Source organism: Diadema setosum, chromosome 2 (assembly GCF_964275005.1).
Source record: "Diadema setosum chromosome 2, eeDiaSeto1, whole genome shotgun sequence".
Taxonomy (NCBI): Eukaryota; Metazoa; Echinodermata; class Echinoidea; order Diadematoida; family Diadematidae; genus Diadema; species Diadema setosum.
In genome coordinates, this window is record NC_092686.1 from 5,684,892 (window position 1) to 5,704,848 (window position 19,957).

The 19,957-nt window shown below is 36.0% G+C and overlaps 2 protein-coding genes across 2 annotated transcripts in view; one reads left to right on the forward strand and one right to left on the reverse strand.

Moving 5' to 3' along the window:
• LOC140239222 (uncharacterized) overlaps window positions 1-19,957 on the forward strand; it is a 74,790-nt gene that overhangs the window by 46,061 nt on the left and 8,772 nt on the right. The window lies entirely within an intron of this gene.
• LOC140239212 (uncharacterized) lies at window positions 150-13,207 on the reverse strand. Its single transcript, XM_072319096.1, has 4 exons — window positions 11,996-13,207; window positions 10,883-10,955; window positions 921-993; window positions 150-211 (listed from the first exon to the last, which is right to left on the reverse strand). The coding sequence occupies exons 1-2, from the start codon at window positions 13,205-13,207 to the stop codon at window positions 10,908-10,910; spliced, it is 1,260 nt and encodes a 419-aa protein (XP_072175197.1). The 3' UTR covers window positions 150-211; window positions 921-993; window positions 10,883-10,907.

Sequence of the window (19,957 nt, forward strand, 5' to 3'; positions counted from 1 at the left end):
TTGCTCATCTGTTATCATCTGATATGAAGGGTCTTGCATGCTAACCAAGTTTGATCCAAGATTGACTGTTGTCCACACAGTTGAAACAGATGAAATCCATATCTGATCCACTTGACTGGTTTGAGCCTTTAACCAGAAGAGTTCTACACCCTGTGCTGTATCAATGCTGCAAAGTAACGCTGGTGTGTCCGCTCTGTTGGGCAAGACCCTGCTTTGAAAGACATGAACAACATGCTATTACAAATGAAGGACACTGCATATCTTTAAACATCCCTAAAATGAAAGGACTAAAATGTATGTTGTTAGAATGAGAGAATATACATGACATTATCACAAATGCTATGGAGAAAGTTAAATAATGTTTTACATGTTTTAAACAAATACAACCAAACCAATCTCTTGTAATCATAACTTGCGAAAACAACTGTACTGAAACATTCTCAACATCACATCACTCTTCATTTCATGAATATATACCAATTTCTCTCACAGCAGTACAGCGTATACATCAAAGTTCTTTGGATGTATATCAGGTTATGTAGGTACTATGTAAATTGGACAGAAAAAAAAAACTATACTTGTACAGTCACATTTATAAGAATAACGAATATGTGAATAAAATTCCACAAATGCAATATGGAATTAAACTGTTTCAGATCAAAGACTATCGATGATAGAAAATATGATTACAAACATTTCAGAGGAAAAAATTAATTCGAAGGAAATACCTGTGTGTGCATTATTCTACAGATTATGCTAATACATTTTAAAAACACACAGCTTGGAGAGATTATAATATGTTTAATCTGATCACTGAGAGTGATTGAGCCTCATTTTGTCCAAAAGTTGCGAGAGAAGTTAAGTGCATATAAATGTTACAAAATGTAGAAAAAAAAAAGAAAGAAGAAATGGAAACTTACCAGTGAAAACACTTGGGATACAAGGATGGACATGTTTGGGGCACAAGCACAGACCAGTTCATCATTCACCAGGCTAATGTGAAGACATGAAAGATGTTAGCCATAAATACCAAGACGCAACAGACCTAATTGATGCTCTTTTTTTTTCTTCTTTTGCCAGTGCTTTACTCTCACTACCATGGTTGGCAAAGACAAATAAATGATAGCAATCAATGAAAGCAAATGTTTGAGAAACAGAGGTTTGAAAATTTAAAATATTTTCTATAAATTTGCATGATACCAATCAAATCTTCTGCTATATAGCTTATAATGTATACATGATAAACACAATTCCTGCACGATACACACGATCACTCATGAATTTCACTCTATCTTGTCAAGTGAAATATTCATTTCTATCAATTACAACACATACCTACTGAACAGGTTTAGCACATGTAGATGCAACTCCTACTTTTAAGATTTATTTTAAAGCACTTTCATCACTGTTTACAATTTGATTTTCGTCTGCTCTAAACACCCATCACACAGAAAAACCAAGTTATCATTACCAGCGTTTAATTCTCTGAGTAGAAACATTTTTCAAAATGATTATTTTGCTAAATCTACCTTTATACACTGTCATTTTATGGGCTATATTCTATTTCTGTTGTGCCTGTTCTATTTTATTCTTCGTCTTTTCTATTTCAATTCCATTTCCTGTCTTTAATTTTATTTCTCTTTCACATTGTGCTTGTATCCCCTTCTTTCTTTTTCCCCCCTTTTTTTTTGGTAACATTTCCAAATGCTGATGTGTAGAGAAGAACAACTGCCAGCAGCTATTGCTTTGTGAAAAGAGTTGATAAATCTCACCTAGATTCTGCATTACCACTTTAGATATGTCATCACTATTGCTGACACACATGTAACATTTTAATTACAGTCCTTTATATCAGTTTTGCAATTATGCATTTATGTGTTTTTCCTTCCTCTTGACATACATGCCCACATTTCTTTCAACAAGCAATCAAAGATCATTGTTTCTGTTGTGTGCTCTTGTTGTTGCATAGTCATTTTTTTTTTTATTTATAATCTTAATGTTTTTTTGTAGTACAGTCTTATTGTTGCCCAAGTTTTGTTTCCTGTGCCCAATCAAGGTCTTTTCCGTGGGTCTCTCCACACTTTGCACATTTTGCTCTTGTACACTGTTTTTTTTTCTTCTATCACTTCAGTATTCATTTCAATTTATTATTACTGTAAGGTTTCACTATTGTTGTACATTCTGTTCATTTCACTTCATCATATTAACTCTATCCTCTATAACATCATGAAATATATATATAATGAAAAATGAAAATATATTTCATTTGATTTCAGTATTGTAAAAAAAAACCTTGAATAAACATCTAATGCTACTAGTAAAAACAAGTTCAGTTAAAGTGTATTCAAATAGCTTCATGATAACTGTAGAACAGAATAATTTCGATGAGTTCATTAATACCTACTGTAAACATCATCAATCAATGTGCCATCATCTCTTGTAGCATCATTTACATGTTGTTGATATCCGTAAGAACACATCAATGTATGCCAAGCGAACTACTTAACCTTGTCTGAGATTTTCATTAAAATCACCAAGAACTATATATTTTGTACTTATTTGGTGCAAATCAACAACTAATTTCCTTAATTTCTCACAATTTTTTGTCATATTTAGGAAGTCTCTATATCACTGAATTGTCACTTTGTCTCATAATGTCGCTGTTTTTCCTAGTACTAGTAGTCATACTTTTGTTGAAGTCTTGTTTCATATTCACAAGCATACTCTCTCCAGTGGATCCCTCAATACTCTGTATGTTTTACTCATTGCATTTTTTTTTAAACATGCAAACACCTCAGTATTGATTACACTAAATCATTTCTACAAAGTTGTTTTTTTTTTTATTGTTGTACACTCTCTTTTATTCACACTTTTCTATTTACCTCATTCTGTATCACAAAAGGAAATATGGTGACAAATGAAAATGAATATTAATTGATTTGATATAACATCATTACTTTGCATAAACTCACGACACCACTGATCAAAATTGTATTCTGATAGCCTCATGGTAACTGTAGTAAAGTGGAATAACTTCAACATGAAGTGAATCTATACCTGTGCTATATACATGATCAATCAATGTATTACCTTCTGTTGTAGCATCAAGTACATGTTGTTGATATCCATAAGAACACATCAATTTATGCACACATGAATCACTTGAACCTTGTCTCAGATTTTCATTGAAGTCGCCAATAACTATACATTTTGTACATCTTTGCTGCAACTCTATGAGTAGTCTCTTCAGTTTCTCACAAAATTGTTTCTTGTCATATCTAGGAGGTCTGTATATCACTGAAATGAGACATGAAGGACAAGTTACTGCAAATGTGATATATTCTAGATTATTGACATGTAAATCCAGCCTACTAATAAATTTGATTTTACTGTACACTGCAACTCCACCATGTGCTTGATATTTCAGTGCAGAAAATAAGGGACTTTCATCTGAATAAGATTTTGACCGAGGTTGATTGTACATTTTAAACTGATCTAAATTCACATCAAAAATGTCATCATTAAGCCAAGTTTCAGTTAAACAAATAATATCAGAATTTCTAAACAGGAAGTTTGATTGGATATCTTTGAAATGTGCTTTAAGACCTTGAATGTTATGTAACATTATACTCAGAGTCGCAATGGAGACATCATTAGCAATGCTCTTTTCATCAACAAATGTTGGCATGTTTTCTAAACTTTCTTTAACAGTTGGATTGCAATACATAACTTTAGGATCAAAATCTTCAATAGTTAGTCCACGTAATGAAGTAACACGGCTCAGAGCTACATATGCTTGTCCAGGCAAAAATATATTTTTCAGAGAAACAACAGCTTTTTCCATTGTCATGCCTTGAACCTTATGTATTGTGCACGCATATGCTAATTTCAAGGGGAACTGTTTCCTGGTATATTTTTTCCCAATTGATTCCTGTTGCATTTCTATTGACTGAGTTCCTACTTTTTCATTGTCAAATTTTACCAGCACACTTGTGGGTCTTGCATTTTCATTTACTCTTATTATGTCAGTTACAGTGCCAATGCAGCCATTTGATAAACCTTTGGTCACACTCACATTTTTGATAAGCATCACTCTAGAATTTTCAGCAATCCAAAGGTATGCTGGCAAAGAAGCTTTAGTACATCTCCGTGGCTTGTCACATGCTTTGATTTTACCCTTATCACCAAGTTCAGAATCTTCTGCATCAATACAGATGATATTTGTGCATTTCTTGTGAAGCATTATTTTATTCCAGTCATTTACTTGCTTGTTTGAAGAATATATGTGCAATGCATCATCACATTGTTCTCCAGTTTGGCATGATTGAAGAACTGCTATATCATCACCAGATAATTCATCTTTCTTTTCTTTTATCCTTAATTTGTTCAAAAGAACAGCAAACTCTGCATCATCCTTTTGTCTCATTATTTCATCCAAGTTAATTACAGAGAAGTTGTCTGTCCATAAAGAATTTTGCAGTGTATCTTTATACAAAGGAGTACCTTTTACTGGGGGTAATTGATAAAAATCTCCTACTGCAATAACTGAAACCTTTCCAAATGGTGCATCATCACGTGTCTGCTTTATTTGCCTTAAACGTCCATGTATATACCACAATAGCTTCTGATCAACCATGGATATTTCATCAATTATTAGCATCTGTAATTGACACAGCTGACTACGTAAATGACTTATCTTTTCTTCTCCAAGGGGTTGATAAGGTAGAGAAGCAGAAATGGGTATGGACAGAGCATTATGAATAGTACTACCATCAATATTGTAGGCTGCAATTCCAGTTGGAGCTACTTTCATAATTGAAATATCATCTGGATTATGCATCATTCTGCTAAGAATTCTTGTCCCTTCATTACATATGCATTTCACTAGATGACTTTTTCCTGTTCCAGCACCACCTGTCACAAATATATGAAATGGTGTGGGTTCTTTTCCATTAACTCTGTCAAGACACCATTGTCGTATTTTGTAGAACACTCTTTGCTGCTTGCTGTTTAAAGTTCTTAATAACACATTACTGTCTTCTCTCGAAATGCTACATGATCGAAACTCTATGCCATAGGACTCTTTCTCCTGAGATTTGGACTCAAGATCTGGGATTCTAAACTCATTATCAGCATCTTCAACTTCCACATGGGTTTTAGCTGTTTCGTGTCTTTCAATTTCTGTTTCTGGACAGAGTAATCCCCATGCATCTTCTTGTGGACCAAATTTCTCAAGATATTCTTGCGCCTGATCAATTGTATCACCATTTTTTTCATACTGCCTGAGATTTTCATTGACAATACTTTTGACACTTTCCAGATTCTTATTAAACATTCGCACAGATCCACTTTCATAAAATTCCTGATATGTCAAAAATTGGTCAGGTTTTAACTGCTTATCAATACGAAATGGCAAATAAAGTTGCAGTATACTCTGATAATACTTTTCTGGGGTTACAGTCGGTGAAAAACGAGGGTATCTCACTACAGCATCATTGGTTCTTGTTCTTTTTTGTATGTAGCCCAGCTGATCTCTCAATTTAAACACATTTTGTTTCTGTTTCTTACCCTTCATATCAGATTGACTGAGTAGTCTATACTTTGAACAAAATGTGGCTAAACACATATTTTCAAATTCAAAACCATCAGGTCGGGCTTTATATTTATCAATTCTGTTTGGCATCCATGGACTCCTATCATCATCGTCTCGTCTGCTTTGAATTACGCTCAATGGTAAACTCATTCTCACAGGGTTTGGTCCAACTGGTATAAACTCCACTTTTCTTGAGCACTCTTTCAATCTCAGGCTACAAACACGATACACACTTTCTTGTGCTGAAACTTCACGGTTTTGCATATAAACATGTCCTATTTCTTTCATACTTTTTCTAGCATCTTCATTACCTTCTTTCATTTCACTTTCTGCATTTTTCAAGAGCAAACCCATCTCTCTTTCTGCTTTTGACATGTATGACACAACATAAACAATGCATGCATACTCATTTGTTATATACTGCAAATCCATATTGGCATTCCAAGCTCTGAGTAAGAATGAATTATATTGATTCACCCATACATCTTTTGGATCTCTTTTCATGACTATATCTTCTTTTGTAGCTACAGCATTATAGGCATCCTCAAATTCCTTTTGGGACATCCAAAGAACTTCAAAGAGCTGTCTAGCATCATCACATTTCCCTTCCATACATGATGAATTCTTTACTGCAGACATAATATCATGGGCTTCATCAGTAAATTCTGGATTATCAACAGGCTTCACAATAAATGTTTTCTCAGAAGGTGGTCTTGGAAAATTAAATCTACAGGAAGTTCCCTTTTTCTTGCATGATTTTGAATGTTTCTTTGAGTGAAGCTGAACATTCTTCACTATTTCATACAGTTCTTCATCTTCATCCTCACATGGAATGTTGCATGAAATGTACTTATCAACAAAATCTATGACACTTTCATCTTTATCGATACCCAAATTAGGTGCATTTTCGACCCAGAATAAACAGTGTGTGTGTGGAGATCCTCTCTGTTGAAATTCAATCCTGTAGAAGTAGTCAATTATCTTGCCAATAGGTTCTGCCTCAGAAAGAATCACTTTGTTCAAAAATGCATGAAAGCGTTTATCAAACATACGAGCTACTGTCACTGGATTTGATTTTAATAAATTACACTTATCTGTCCAATCCAGATCATTTGCTTTTCTTCTATCACCTTGTTGATTTAGCAATGTATTAATAACTTCGGGCCATCTCATTTCAGCTGATGAAAATGATGCAAACCATGTAGGCTTTCCAAGTTGTCTAACCATTGCTAACACATCTTTCTGTGTACATTGCCAGTATGGAGGTGTTCCTCGGATTTGTTTCAGAAATTTATATCCTTTATTCGAATCCAGTATCTCATGAAGTTTTCTTGCATCCTTTAGATCTGAACATCGCATCGATACTGAATTATCTACTTCCTGTGAGCTTTTTCTGACAGCTATAGAAACACTAGAAAGTATTTGTTGCAGTTCATAAATACACTGAGCATAGAAGATATATTCTGTATTTTTTGCAAACCTGTTGTCTACATGCATCAAACGATTATGTAAATAACGACCAAGTGTTATTTTAATGAACCTTGTATCATGAAATGTTGGTTGGCCTGTTGGAAACAGAGCAGGAAAACATTTTGCCTCATTACTCTTATCCATCAACAGTGATACAGGACTATTCTTTTCACAAGGTGCGCAGCATATAATATCATCAAAAAACTGATCAAGCACTTCTTGCCTCATATCAACCTTTTGCAAACATGTGTCCAATTGAATGCCTCGTAATTGTCCATCTTGATCACCCTCTATATCATCATCACCATCATCATCATCATCATCATTAGTTTCACATGCACCCAATGGTTTAACACAAGCTGCTTGATTATTTTTCTCTGATAAATCAGAACTCCATTCATTATCTATAACAATATCAGAATACCACTTATTATTTTTCTTCAAATATTCCAATGCTGCCAGCACATTGTTCTTCTTGACAAACTGATATTCATAATGTCCTTTATAGGACAGTTTCCTCTTCAGCTTTACACGAATTAATTGATCGTCAGACTCTGGTCGAGGTAATATCTTTACAGTTTCATCTGTACGTGAAGGTACACAAACTGTTGGGCCATGTACTCCATATTGTCCTCCTTTAGGCAAATTCAAAATTTTCATAAATGGAATGTTTAGTGCAATCAAATGAATTTCCAACTGATTTAGATTTCCAAGTTCCGCAGGAATAGCATGTAATTCTAAATTATTTCTGCTAGCTTCCGCAGGCATATTACCAGTTAATAACTTCCTGTGGCAAGTGTAACAAATCCATAAAGAATTTCTTGATGACTTCACTATTTGGCAGTCAACATCACAGTCGTCACTACATGTATGTAAATACTCCCCCTTACAGCATTTTGAATCGTTATATTTTGCTTTTGTGCACTTCAATACTTGATTCTTGAATAATAATTTCAAACATACACAACATACATATTCAGGGCCATGTGAAACAGTTTCCCTAAACTTTTTCAAAACATGGTCACAATTTCTCATATTAATTTTTTCTTGCTTTCTTCGTTTCACATTTTTCATCACAACCTGCTGTCTGTGCAAAGAATTTGTCTTGTACTTAATGTTTGAAACTTTTCTCATAATTTTCTTTAGCCTTTCTCTGAATAAAGCATTGTTTTGATACCTAGCTTTCCTCATTGTCTTAAGCCTTTCTCTATGTAGAACATTGCATCCATAGTTTACTTTCCTCATTGTCTTCAGCCTTCCTCTGAATGAAGCATTGTTTTGATATTTGGCTTTCATCTTTGTTCTCATACTTTTCTTGATTTTTTCTCTTAATAAAGCATTGCGTTGATATCTAGATTTCATCTTTGTCCTCATCCTTTCCTTGATTTCCTCTCGAAATGAAGCATCATTTTGATATTTAGCTTTCCTCTTTGCCCTCATCCTCATCTTGATCTTTTCTCGAAATGAAGCAATTTTTTGATATTTGGCTTTCATCATCGCCCTCATCCTTTTCTTGATCTTTTCTCTTAATAAAGCACTACGTTGATATCTAGCTTTCATCTTTGTGCTCATTGCTTTCTTGACATTATCTCTATAAGTAGGATCCAACAAGTACCTGTTTCTTTGTCTTTCCTTAACTTCTTTTCTCTTTTCTAACCTGTAACGTTCATCTGTTTGGTATTTTACTTTCTTTGCAGCTGCATTTTTTAGTTTGCGGAATAGAAAAGAATGATTATCTGATGAAAATTCTATTTCTAACTGCCTTTGTTCATTTTTCTCCTTATCTCTCAATGCTCTCATTCGCTCTCTATTCTTTTGCCTGGTAACATTAGCATTACTTTTTTTTCTTTGTTTTTTCCTTTTTTTAGTTTGCCTAATAGTTTTAACTTCTTCAGATTCTTCAGTATGCCTACTCATTTTAACCGCACGTTCAGTGTCACCCTCTAATACTCCATCGTTCAACACACTGATTTGACCATCATCCACTTGTTTTGTAACTTTCCTCTTTGTTGTGTGTTTTCTCTTTCTTGTCACAGCTGTTTCCATATCAGTACTGTTTTGTGGTCTTGGCAAGTTTTGGGATGAAATTGATGTTTGGATCCTACTTGGACACACAGATTCTACAACATCATAATGATTGCCATTTGTGTGTTGCAAGTAAATACCTCTTTGTGATGTAACAATTCCAAACTGAAGTTTGCTTGCCCCAAATAACATCCACCTTGAACAGTTTTCTTCATATATATAAATATCAGTATCTAGTAGATTAGATAAGGCCATTATTTCTAATTCTGTAGCCCATGTGCCATTGTTGAATACTCTTTCCTTCGCAATGTATTTTACAATATCTGTGTATCCTGATCTTAAAAAGCTTACATAATCTCCCTTGTTTTGTAAAATATGCATAACTATTGCTTTTCGTACATCACGGTGCGACTCTTCCTTGCCACATGTGGCATATGATATAGCTCTGTAAAAGCAATTTCCATCACCAGTAATTCTATAGATAGTCAATGGTTGTGACAGAATAGTAATATCATCATTTTCTACCATATCTTTTTGCATAGCATTACTGCTACACTTGCCATTAACCTTTATACCTAATTGGCAACAAAGCTTCTCTCTATCAGATTTATTCACAGGTCTGTACAGGAGATCAATCATTTTTATTTCTCCAACTTGTTTCACCTCAGATGAATCAATGTCAGCATTTACTGTTTGCTCACACATCTTTTGTAATGGGATTTGTGTCTCTTGCTGGTTTGACATCATTGTTTGTTTTGATGACATTTTCCTCATTTTAACACTACATTTCTTTAATGTTAGAGTTTTAGTAATCTTAGATGATAAATCATAACTTTCCTTCTTGTTTCCTATACTTGTATCTGAATTCACATGAAACAAAGGTAATTTCTCATCCATAGTACTAGACAAAGCAGTAGTTACACTTTCCACTGCATCAAAATGATTGCCTCCAGTAAACAGAATATATATGCCCCTCTCAGTTGTTACTTTGTTGTAGTATCCAGGTTCCCTTGCAGACAGTATTTGCCAATTTTCTGTTCGATCATCATAAACATATATATCACGATCTAGCATGTGTGCCATTGAACTAATATCAGTGTGACCAGCCCATGTTCCTAAATCCATCAATTTCTCTTGAAGAACAAAGTCCCTGACACTCTGATATTTCACTGTGTCTATTACATTTTTAAATAAATCACCTGTTTCCAGTAAATGAGCCACATTGGATTTCCTGAGCATGAAATGGTTTCTTTCGCTGCCAGTAACTACATGAGCAATACTTCTGTAAAAGCAGTTGCCATCACCAATAACTCTCTTGATATTTACAGGTTTCCCAATACACAAACTTTCATTTCTATCCTCCATTGATTCATTGGCAGCACCACTGTAACTGATATTCAAGTTATTGCACAAAGACTGCTTCTCTATGTGTGTAATTGGCACAAATTTGAAATTTTGATCTCTTCTTTCTGTTGTCTTCTCAACTGAAACAAATTCAACTTCATTGTCATTTCCATACTCATCACTGTTTACATTTACTCTGTTTTTCTTTGTTTCATTTTGAGTCTTACAGCTATCACTGTTAATTCCTTTATCATGATCACAATATTTTGAAATGTTGCTATTTTGATCATTTGTGTTCGTACATGCAGTACTTACTGGGTTTGATCTCTTGAAGCCACTAGTTGTCAATGCCTTTTTCCTAGAATTGGAGTCTAATGCCATACCAGTTAGTTCAAACTGAGTAGTACGTAAATCACATGCCATTGATTTCGCCAAATTCAAACAGTGTACCTGTATTCCTTGCCATGATGAAATGCTAATCAAGACACTGCATCCATCTTGTACCAAGTATCCATCCTGACTTCTGGAATGAGAATCAAACACATAATAACCGTTGTCATGTCTAATAATTGCAAATGTACTCTCAGCAAAATTCATAAGACATGCATCATATCTGCACAGTTCTTGTTCTAATGCTTGGCTCAAAGACAAAGCACCAAAATTTGACAAATTGTTTTGATTTCCATCCAACATTCCATATTTTGATTCAGCATAGGTTATTTCAAAGTTTTCATCCAAAATATGAAGTTCCTTGGGTAATTCATCTATCATTACAAGCTCTTCATTCAGTGGTGAATCCTTCTTTAAGTAATAATACAACTCATTCCCAAGAGTCAGAATCTGATCAAGATCACGAGGTCTCATTTCAATTCCACTCTTTGTTTGGGTGTAGAGAACTGCCACAAGGGAATTACATGCACATTGTTTGCCAGCAGTATAACCAAATCGTTGATCACCTTGATTAAAATTTCCTTGTGCAATTGTTTTGGTCATAGAATATGATTCCCTTCTACCACATACAGAACTCGAAAGAGAAACAGGCTTACAGACACGTTCTTCAGTCTCTAAATCGTTTGCAGGTGGTTCATCATCTAATATAAATACTGTAGATTCCTGAACATCATATGAATGATGATGGTCAGCACTTTTTGCAGAATCATCATTCGTTACTATGCAATCAGATGGATTAGTAGTTTTTTCACGTTCAGGCAGGAATATTGATTCATTACAAACTTGAACACACATGTTTTGTTTACCTGAAACAGGTCTGTGACATGGAGAGTGAACATTCACATTTGTAGTAGAATTCACAGAGAACAATTCCTTCACTGATGTTTGACTGTCACCTTCAACATCTTTTGTTTCACTGTAACATGGGTTTAGTTCATGCACATTGTGGATTCTGTCACATTTTGCTTTGGACATATCATTCGAGTCTGTGTTATCTCTACTTGTGGAATCACTGTCCTCGTGGTCAGATATTTCATTCTTACACAAATCTTCATTCTTTGCTGGATGTTCTTCTTCAGGAATGTCATGTTTCACCTTTTCATTATTACGCACCTGTGAGTCAGCATTTTTTACCGTTGGCACACTTTGTTTCCTGCGGATCTTCATGAAACGACCTTTCTTTCTTGGTTGCCGTGCATTTCCACCACCATAGATCATGGTCACATTCCAAACTTCTTTTTCAATGTCTGTGGAAGGGACAGAGGCACATGTAGTCTGATCACCATTCAGCACACAACATTCATTGGTCATATTCGAAGTGCTTTTAGCCACATCAGCCCAACTTCTCTGTGTTTTTGCACACATTTGCTCAGAGTATTTTGCCATAATGTGAGGTGACTGAACACACTTTGAATATACATTCAACACAGATTCAGTATATACCTGCAGACAATCATTTCGTTCTGTGGCCAAGTTTGCATTCACATTTCGCTTCACTAGTTCACCAGGTTCTTTTTGCCTTGTTTCTACTTTTGATTTCTTGCCCTTGCTGGTGTTGGCTCTTTTCTGTTTTTCAAGATAGTAGTGTTTCATTGCTTTGCCAATGTAGGTCACACCAGGTTGGAGAATCACACCATTTACAGATCTCACTGTGCTCTTGTTATTGGTCTTGGTCTTAGGATTGTCAGTCATTGTTTGGGATGTTGTCAGTTTGGCCTTCTCAATCACTTTTGTCTTCCTTGATTTTACAGTTGTCCAACCATCATCAACTGCAGTTTCTAATGGTTGAAATTGCCTCCTAGTGAAATTTGAGATGAATGTCAGATCTGATTCATCTCTGTCACAATTTGCTCTTTCCTCCACACACACATTTGTCATTTCTAGAACACCACGTTTGTTCTTTCTTTTCACATACCTCTTTTTCAGACTCTTCGTTGGTTTCCTTCTCTGGTTGCTCTTGCATGATGAAAGTGAAACATCAACATGAAAATCTTCATCACCAAGGTCTTCGAGAAGCTCGTATCTATTGAAATGACAGGGAATGCCAAGTTTGTCAAAGATGCGATGGGCAATATTATTGCTTCCACATGCTGAACATATCCAAATCAACCTTGCATCACACATTCTAGCCTCATGAGAAATAGTTCCTGTACACATTACATGAAACTGCTTGCCACAATCCTCGCATGGTACTCTGCTTTCATTTTCATTGATCACATTGCAACATGCATCACATTCACTGACCTCTACATTTCTCATCAAGTCACAACTATGGAGGATATCTAGGATATCACCAATAACAATCTTGAATTCACTTGCTTCCATTGTCAAACTACAGGGCTTTCGAATCTTTGAAAGAATATGGTACCTATTACTAAATAAATGTACATCAATCAACTGCCAATCAAGTTATATTCCTTGAATCACTATATACTTTTAGGAATCACACCTACTCCACTAGTACTGCGATTGGTAACAAAATTGTCGGATTGAACAGCTTTGAAAGATGCACTAACACATGTGTACAGCAAATGTACTATATATCACTGCAATACAAATTCCAGCAGTAAGCTGCGACACCAACCCATATAATGTTTCTACCAACAGGTGGGGATATTTCTACAATGTTTGCTTGTTTCCAGCAACAGATGGCACTCTTTGTCTGTTACGTGCTCCAATTCCTACTTTATGGAAAAGCTATGCCAATTTACGATATCTGCCAACAGAAATTTCAGCTTCAAATCTCTAACATTTGATTTGACCAAATTATGCCTTTATCTCGAGATTATGCTCTTTGCAATAAATGTTTCAATTTTACCAATTATGCTTTTGCCTTAACAGCACAATAATCAGCCTCCCTTGTATGTTCTTCTCTTAGGGTAGGGCTTTTTGCAACAAAAATTTCAATTTCACCAATTATTCTGTCTTCACTGACAATTAAAGAAACAATAATGTTTCTGTTTTGAGATGACTCCTTTTGCAATAAAGGTATGTTTTTTACTGATTGTGCTTTTGTTTTCACAGCCCAATAATTATAAATAGCCCTTGAAGGTGCAATATTAATGTCTCTCCCTTCCTTTACTATGACTAAAATGCGTTTTATCTGAAGATGGCACTCTTCAATTATTCTTTTATCCTATTAACAATTAACAAAAATTCAAGACTCAAGATACCAAACAATATTTTTACATAAAATTTTTGGTATGCTTCTCGCCTCACCACATAAATTGTTTCTCACACTCTTAACAATTCCTTCAAAATTTCACCTCCGAGCTATTAGCTTTTGCCAACTGTAGTTTAATTATTTGCAGCAACTTTCAATGCAGAATACTGTATATCAAATATCAAATAATCCTTGAAGGTGCGAATATTGTCTACCCCAATTACGTTTACGACACTATAATGCTTTCGTGTTAAGACGGCACTCTTTAATAATCTTTCAGTGTAATCTGGACTCATAAACACCTTTTCTCAAATTAAGTGTTTCCATTTCCAAGTTTTCAGCAAACTTCTCGCCTTCTCTACAACAATTCTCTTTTCACAGTTTTTAACTATCCTTTTAAAGAATGCACTCTTCCATTCAAACACTCCTTAAAATTCTGTTATTCTGTTTAATTTTTACTCTTTTTTCGCCAACTCTCACTCTTCCTCTCTTTGATTTTACTCTTTTTCTCTTTGACTCTTTCTCTTTCTGCCTCTGATTCTGAAACTTTCTCTCCTTCTAATACTGTCTTATTCTCAAGCACTCAGAAGTTTTCTTTTCTCAGCTTTCCTCAAGTTCAAGTTCAGGTATTTCAGGTAAAGTTCAAGTTAAGGTATTTCAGGTAAAGTTCAGGTATTTCAGGTATATTTCAGATATTTCAGGGATGAGTTCGTGAATTCCAGGATGAATTTCCAGATGTGATCTCAGTGAATATTCAGAGAATATTCAAGGATGAAGGTGAAATGGTATGATATGAAATGTAGGATGAAGATGATTCAACAAATAACAAACACAAACACAAACATACTTTCAACAAGACCAACATAAATCTGCTTCCAAGGAAACCAGTACCTGCAGAAAGAAAAGAAAGAAAAAATACAAATATTACAACAATACCTGTACAGTGAACACTCATTAATATGAGCACTGATGTAACAAAGTTCACTATAACAAGGTAATTTTTTGTGTGTGTGATCCCAGATTGTAATTTTCATTTGCATAGTATTATTTTTGTAACCCTGATATAACAAGGTTTCATTATAACAAGCACATTTTTCTGGTCCTGAGGACCTTGTGTTAAGGTGAGACCACTAATTATGAATCTACATTCTGAAAACACATACTTGAGAGAAATATAACTTATGAGGCACAACACCCAAATTTTTTATACAAATCTTTGTAAAATGATTTTACTGCTCCTGCAAACTAAACAATTCTTTTAACAAAGGAAAACCATCTTTTAAACTTATAATCTTGCTTAAAAACAAATGTTCCACTGTGCACACATATTCAAGGAAACCCTATTGTTATAACACGGTCAGTAACTCAGTGAAATTAGCTCAAAGTCAAGCTTGTGATGTGTAAATGTCGGACTGCATATCGGAAAATAAATGACTTTTCTTCAATTACATTTCATGATTTTAACAAGAATGACACTTCGGTATGACAAAACAAGGTCCAGGCTAAGTAACGTTATATTTCTTCCCCTGCATGCCCCCTAAAAAAAGGTGAAATGAAAGGGGTACAGGAATCACCGCTACTCAGCACTGTAAAATACGCCCTCTATTGGTCGTGGTGTTAGCTACGCATTAAAGTAATGGCGTCCGCATCTCGCCTTGAAGCGATTCACGAGAGTAAGCCCCATCAGGAAGCCCTCTTAGTCAACGTCAACTCTTAACGTAGGTTCTTTGGAACTCATTCCTAGTAATTACATAGGTATGGCTCACACCTCGCCCATTCAAGAAACGTGGACTAACGTTAAAAACTACGTGACTTCCTTCCTGCTACTCCAGACATTTAAACGCACGGCGTACGCACTACAATAGCTTAGCACACGTATTAGGGCCTGAGGTGTGGTGGATACGCTATACGATGGGCATGATGAGGCCAGACACTACTGAACACATAAGACTCAATGATAATACTGATAGACTCTAACGTTTACAGATCTAGTCACTAACACTAACACAGAAACAGCACCACGACCACACACATGAAATTTTGTTCTAAAAACCACCATCTATGTTAAGGCATGCCTGCGTTTACTGACTAATACCCACCTGGTACTCGAACTCCAAACTAATCAAACCGTCAGTCTCAAGCAAAGGTCTTCAGAAGCCGTATTTGTGAGCCTGTCGCTGCGCTGTCCCGCCAATGCAATAGCTCAGCTATACACGTAGAATGATGACAGACCATGGAGTTACCACACGCATGCATGCACTGTGTGGATCACGGAGGGAGCTGCACCGCGAGACGCGATACCACCATGGAAAGCCCGGCGCACACGCCCGAGAACTCGGGGGCGTTTCATAAAGCTTTTCGTAAAGACACCAACAACTTTCGACCGACTGGTGATCAGTTCTTGTGCTGAATTATTGAAATTCTGATAACTATAGCAATTCAGAACTGATCACTAGTCGCTCGTAAGTTGTTCGTAATTTTATATACGAACAGCTTCATGAAACAAGTTATGCACAACTTTGTCTTCACATATATGTATTCTCAAAGCTGCGGCTATGAATGTTGTTGTTTGTTGTTGTTGCTTGTTGTTGTTGTTTGTTGTTTGTTGTTGTAGCAACAACAACAACGCTATGAATGGTACATTTCCCCCTAGTCTGGCTTCCAGACCCTCTGCCCATCCTATTTCGCTATCCATGATATTGACGCCCTCAACGTCGAAAACTAGTATAGCTTAAGTTGATTCGGCAAAGGCGGCGACTTCGTCGCCGCGGAGTCCAGTTGGCAGAGGGTCTGGAAACCAGACTAATTTCCCCCTTTCATGGGTAGCCGTTGACCGAAAAATCGCTCTGCAGAATTATTTCTTTCTGCAAATTTCTTTGCAGAAACGCATGAAAAACAGCCCCATCACCCCAATATTTTGCACATGTTTAATTCATGTCACGTACACTATTTCACAAGATAACAACTACTTGATCGGAGACCATCTTGGGTAGGGGAGAGCGGGGAGAAGTGGGACATTATTTCAAGTTCGCCGATTTTCTTCTTATATCTTTTTATAGAAGAGATGATTACATTTCCTTTCGGGCATGCATGAAGGTTCATATGGTAGGTAACATAAAGAGCTATAAACTGGGGGTGGCACTGTTTTCAATTTTCTGCAGTTAATAAAAAGAAAAAACCTTATTTTGGGGGAGAAGTTGACCCACCCGTGGGTCAAGTGGGACAACGGCAAGGGAGAAATGGGACGGTGTTGGTAAAGTGTGACATCCTATAGAAATGTCGGAAATGCCAAAGTTGGAAGGCGTAATGAAACATTGGTAATGAAAACAGTCAAACATGCTTTAAAATGATCTTTATTTTAACAAAACAAGTTTGAACAACATGTTTGAAAATCTGAACTGTTTTACATGTAATGCTATTATTAGGGACAAATGGGACACGTTGTCCCAACTGTCCCTCACATGGCATATACATGAATATGTACGACTGCTCAGTAACCACGCAGGCATTTGTCAAAAAAAAGTTATATTAGTTGCATATCAATAAGGCTCACCACCAGCTTCAATTGTGCCCTTGAAATCATGAATACAAAGACAACAGGTTAATTAGCCTGATTTTAAAAAAATGTCATATTTTGGGGGAAATTTTCAATAGCAATCTATACATACTTAGAATTTGCCGAGCTGCATGGCTTTCTTAGTGTGATGTATGGTTGCTAGGGGCTTATTTTAGATATAAGCCAATCGCTGATTGGTTGAACAGTTTTTGATTCAGAGAACGTGTCCCACTTGACCCGCGTCCCAACTCACCCCGCTCTCCCCTATGTAAATTAGGGACAAAGGTCACAATTTTCTCATCCTGTATCTTGGTGAACACATGTACTATCTCTCCCGTATTTCGCACACGCAAAGACCATTTTACAAGAATCATCTCACAAAATAACAGCTTTTTGCTCAGGTGCCATCTAGCCTTTGCAAACTGGAGTCAAACGTACGCCATACGTACGGCACCAAGGACAGCGTACTTCTTTCTATATCTTCATGACGTACGTGTTATCTCTATGGGAAGGAATTTTTCCAGATTTATATGTAAATTGGCATGATTGTCTTTACATCGACCACTAGCCACTTACCCGGAATTTCTTCCACATTTTAATATGTTGAAGCTGACACTTTGAGCTGTAGTGTGAGCGTCCTCCGTTTTTTCACACGATGTCGGGATTGGAAGTGAAAATTGACATGATCCCCTTCACCAAGCACTTGCTCACTCACCCTTCAGTGAATCTCTCCCAGATTTTAATATGTTGTAGCTGAGGCTTTGCGCTATCGAATGTGTGCCCTTCGTTTTTCCATTCAATGTTGTGATTACGTTAGAAAACTTGGTTGAAATTAAACCTTATCTTCGATGTACTGAGAATTTCTTTCTGCAACTTTCTTTGCAATAACTAAAAAAAAAAAACACAGCAACTATCACCCCCATACTTAGCACATGTTTAGTTCATGTCACGAACATTATTTCATAAAATAACAACTACTTGATCAGACGCCATCTTGGGTATGTAAATTAGGGTCAAAGGTCATAGATGTTTCATCCTGTATCTTGGTGAATACCTGTCCAATCTTTTCCGTAATTTGGACACGTATAGACGATGTCGCAAGAATCATTTCACAAACTAAACACTTTTTCCTCGGATGCCATCTTGGGAGTGTAAAGGTGGGTCAAAGGTCATATGTATTTGTTACTGTGCCTTCGTTATCTAGTGCATACAGAATTTGGAACCAAAGATGGCAGATATGAATCCCTTTTCTAAATGAGAATCCAAACATCACACGGCCAATGTCTCTAAACACAGATGAAAGCTGTATGGTTACGCCTATTGCGATCAGGACTCGAATCATTGATGAAAAAAAAATCGGATCACCTTAATTTGTCAGTAATGACAAATTACAATCTCTAGTTTTCTTTTGCTGTTGAAGACGTTTTCGAATCTTCGGTCACCTACTATCACTGACTATTCTCATTATATTATATACTTATGGGCGAAGAGATCAAATTTTATGACGTTTCGTCTGCAATCATCCATAATATTATAATCAATCAAATAATCCTGGGAACAAAGGTATAGAAATTAAATGATAGTGTTTCATGAGGAAAGAAATTCAAGTAGCCGTGGGAAAAAAAAAAGTTTTTTGAACCAACTTTACCTTGACATGAATGACAGGGAGGTGATTGATGAATTAAATCGAGCTTTTTCTTGAATATAGTCACTTCCAAAGTGGTTTTGTAAAGTAGAAACACTGTCGTAAACTGTAAAGCTCATTGAAGGTGTAAATGAAATGTTAAATCGGAGAAGTATTTGTAATATTTTTATCATTTTGTGTTATACACATCGTGGTTCCGATTACTGGAGACGAGAACATACTCAATACTTGCTATGCGCCGATTTTACAAGGTTGTTGTCGTTATTGTTGTTTTGGAATATTTACAAAATATGGCCGCTTTTTCAGCGCAATCGTTTCATTAATCTGTATAATAAACATCGAAATATGAGACCAATACAAAATGACACCCGTTCGTTCGTTCGTTCGTTCGTTCGTTCGTTCGTTCGTTCGTTCGTTCGTTCGTTCGTTCGTTCGTTCGTTCAGAATCGTTAGCAGTTCACACCGTTGCCGAACCGCTGTCTGCAGACCACCTAGCCGACACAAATTGAGGATGTAAAAAGACGTTATTATGGTATCATCATGAGAAAAAACAAAGGAGAAGCGTGTTGGGCGTGGTCTGTGAATATTTCATGGCCTATAAACCGAAAGAAACAGACAGCCGCAAGTAATGTAAAGTTGATATCCAAGATGCAAATAATACCTCATAAAATTCATTGCTCGTTTTAGTCGTAGTGACAAAAAAAAAGTGTG

Excerpts from the sequence above, each read along its gene's own strand:
- LOC140239212 (XM_072319096.1), bottom strand. The coding sequence starts at position 13,207 with ATGGAAGCAAGTGAATTCAAGATTGTTATTGGTGATATCCTAGATATC. Across the intron at positions 10,956-11,995 it reads TAAAAAATGCTGACTCACAG|AAGTCAGGATGGATACTTGG; the intron begins GTGCGTAATAAT and ends TTCTCATTCCAG.